This window comes from Morone saxatilis, unplaced genomic scaffold (genome assembly GCF_004916995.1).
Source record: "Morone saxatilis isolate NCDOM2014 unplaced genomic scaffold, NCSU_SB_2.0 Contig23, whole genome shotgun sequence".
Taxonomy (NCBI): Eukaryota; Metazoa; Chordata; class Actinopteri; family Moronidae; genus Morone; species Morone saxatilis.
Window position 1 is genome coordinate 7,331,940 of NW_023339796.1, and position 3,017 is coordinate 7,334,956.

The 3,017-nt window shown below is 37.9% G+C and overlaps 1 protein-coding gene across 1 annotated transcript in view; it reads left to right on the forward strand.

Moving 5' to 3' along the window:
- myo9b (myosin IXb) overlaps positions 1-3,017 on the forward strand; it is a 29,352-nt gene that overhangs the window by 23,806 nt on the left and 2,529 nt on the right. Inside the window, 8 exon segments of the mRNA XM_035671058.1 lie at positions 136-209; positions 313-505; positions 949-1,077; positions 1,567-1,672; positions 1,839-1,970; positions 2,097-2,220; positions 2,434-2,534; positions 2,620-2,750. Of these exon segments, the coding sequence (XP_035526951.1) occupies positions 136-209; positions 313-505; positions 949-1,077; positions 1,567-1,672; positions 1,839-1,970; positions 2,097-2,220; positions 2,434-2,534; positions 2,620-2,750 (990 nt within the window).

Consider the following 3,017-nt stretch of genomic DNA (forward strand, 5'->3'; position numbering starts at 1 on the left):
GATCTTTGCAAGATTGTGATAAAGGTTTATGCATTTCCCAAGTGTAGTATACAGTCACTAGTGCTAAGCTTCAACGACCCACTGCACTGCTGTGGCAGTGTTTTCTTTTGTTTTTTTTGTTTTTTTTCATTTTAGCTTGCAAGTTAATATGTCACAAGAAATGCCTGACCAAAATCATCACAGACTGCTCGACACGGTGCGCCAGACAGGTAGGAACTCACATTTTAAATGATGATGAATGATTGTAAGTCAAAAAAATATAGACATCACTTTCTTTAAATCTCTGACCCCTCTTGTCGTTGCTTGTGATAGGACAACAGTGTACCAGGCTCCCTTCACTTTGGGGTGCAGGTGTGTGTCCTCACCAGTCAAGCCAACCCTGTGCCTAAAGTGGTGGAGTTGCTGCTGATGCATGTGGAGCTAAACGGCCTCTACACGGAGGGTATTTACCGAAAGTCAGGCTCAGCCTGTCGAGCGAGGGAGCTCCACCAGATTCTGGAAACTGGTGAGACATTCTTTGAGCAGCTGAAACTTGAAATGCAAAACATTTTGTATTAGGAATCTGACAAATCCTGTCAGTTACAGTCTGTTCACAGGTTAGAGATCCACATAACATTGTGTACCTTGTATTATTAATTGGCATCAGTGGTGTGGAGCAAGAACAGCTATAGTCAATGTAATTTTTGCCAACTTTACGTTACCAGGAACCTTTTTTATTATCTACCAGGGAGAAATGATATGACATAATGTATTCTCTCTCTTAATTTCCCATATTATCTCTATTTTTATTTCCTTTTTGTCTTTCTTGGTCTAATCACTTCTGTTAATTTGTAAGTTTACTTATTTATTTTCTAATAGTTCACATTAAAATTAAAGAAAATAATAACTTAAAACTGTATAACAATAATAAATATTTTTGGTGCATTGTGTTCTGTCCTGTTGAATCAGATCCTGAGGGAACATCTTTAGACAACTACCCCATCCACACCATCACAGGTCTGGTTAAACGTTGGCTCAGAGAGCTGCCGGACCCCCTCATGACCTTTTCCCTCTACAATGACTTTCTGCATGCTGTTGGTGAGTAAATATTAAGTCTCATTAGCACATTTTTAGTCCTTATTTTGAATAAGCATATTGATCATGTAATAAGAGATAATGATACACACACAGAATTTGTGGATTTGTTATGTTATCTTTGCAAACTAAATGGAGGTCTGGATCTGTTTTAATGGTTAGGAGGGAAAACAGTAGCAATTGCTGTGTGACTTTTTTCCCCTCCAACCAACAGTCCAAAACCAAATATGTTCAGTTTTATAAAATAAAAATAATAGAATTCATAGAATAAGACATTAATATAATATAATATAATATAATATAATATAATATAATTTTTTTTTAATTATCAGAGCGGTTGCAGATACATTTTTAGTCAACTATTAAAACATTTTAGAATCATTTCTGCCCTATTTGTAATATTCTTGTCCTGAATTCCTGTATGCTTCCATGTATGTTTACTCATGTTTGTGTTTGTAGTTTATTGATCTCCATGTTTCTTTTTCCCCCCAGAGCTGCCAGAGAGAGCTGAGAGAATGAGAGCTGTATACCAAAAGGTTGATGAACTTCCTCCTGCTAATTACAACACGTTAGAACGACTCATCTTTCACCTTGTCAGGTAGGACGATGTTTATTATCCACTTCTACTGCTTCTGCTCTTTGACTGTAATACTCATGTGTTAAAATGATTTCCACTATATTCTGAAATATAGGTAGCACAGAATCATCCACTCCTTGTGGTGATTATTTGACCCTTTTTTTGTTTGTGTGTGTCTTTTTTTTAGGGTTGCAAAGGAGGAAGAGCACAATAAGATGTCACCAAGCTCTCTTTCTATTGTGTTTGCCCCCTGCATCCTGCGTTCACCTGATATTGATGACCCCTTCCTTGGTATGAAGGATGTGTCAAAGACTACAATGTGAGTCATACTGCACGCTTTCATAACTTTTCTTGCATAATGAAAAAATCATAATATTGTACTGTAGTGTACTATACTGTATGTATTTCTAGAGATGAACATTGTTGTTGACCGTGTTACGTGCAGGTGTGTGGAGATCCTGATCGCTGAGCAGCTGAGACGATACAATGAAAAAATGCAGAATATCCAGAAGCTGGAATATGCAGAGGCCCTGGCTGTCAATCAGCTCAAACTGAGGAGACAAAACACGGTATTGAATTCACTGTCAAGCACTTTCTTGATTAGTTATCAGTTTAACTTACTATAATTCTGAGGAAAGTAACGTTCAGAAAATGATTTTAATGATTTTTATTTAATTTTTTAATTATTATTATTAATCCAAACATTTATACATGGCAGTAGTCTAGTATAAGCCAGTTATTTACCCCGCTGACAGCCAACCGCTACTGTGATCTCTGTGCAGATTGTTGAAAAGCCCTCAGAGCTGGACGTTCCAGAGCAAATGCATACGGATGAAACAGAGAGGACCCTCATCGATAGGATCAGATCCATCAAGAAAGAAAAGTGAGCTGAGATTTTTTTTTTCATTGGAGCTAAATGCACTGTTTAAATGTGTTTGAATAATGATATCTTGTTTTGTTTATTTCAGGGTGGACTTGGCCTGCAGGTTACCCGACCTGGAGCAGGAGAATTCTGACAATGAACTCAACGACGACTCGTCGTCAATGAGTTCATTGTCAGAGAGCCTGGATGAGCGCCTGGGGAGCCTAGATTCGGAAGGTCAGTAGGGAGGTAAGGTACCTTCACCTTCCTCTGGGGTTTAACAAGACAACTCACTAATAAACTTCATGTGTTTTTTTTTTTGTTGTTGTTGTATGCCCCCACAATGGCAAATGGTAAATTGAATAATAACTCCTCATGACAGAAGATAAGAAACCAACGATGACCAAAACATCATAGTCAAGGGTTTAGTATGCTTCAGACATACTGTCCGACATGTCGTTCATCAACCTTGTCCAAAGGCAAAAGTATATGAACGACCAGACT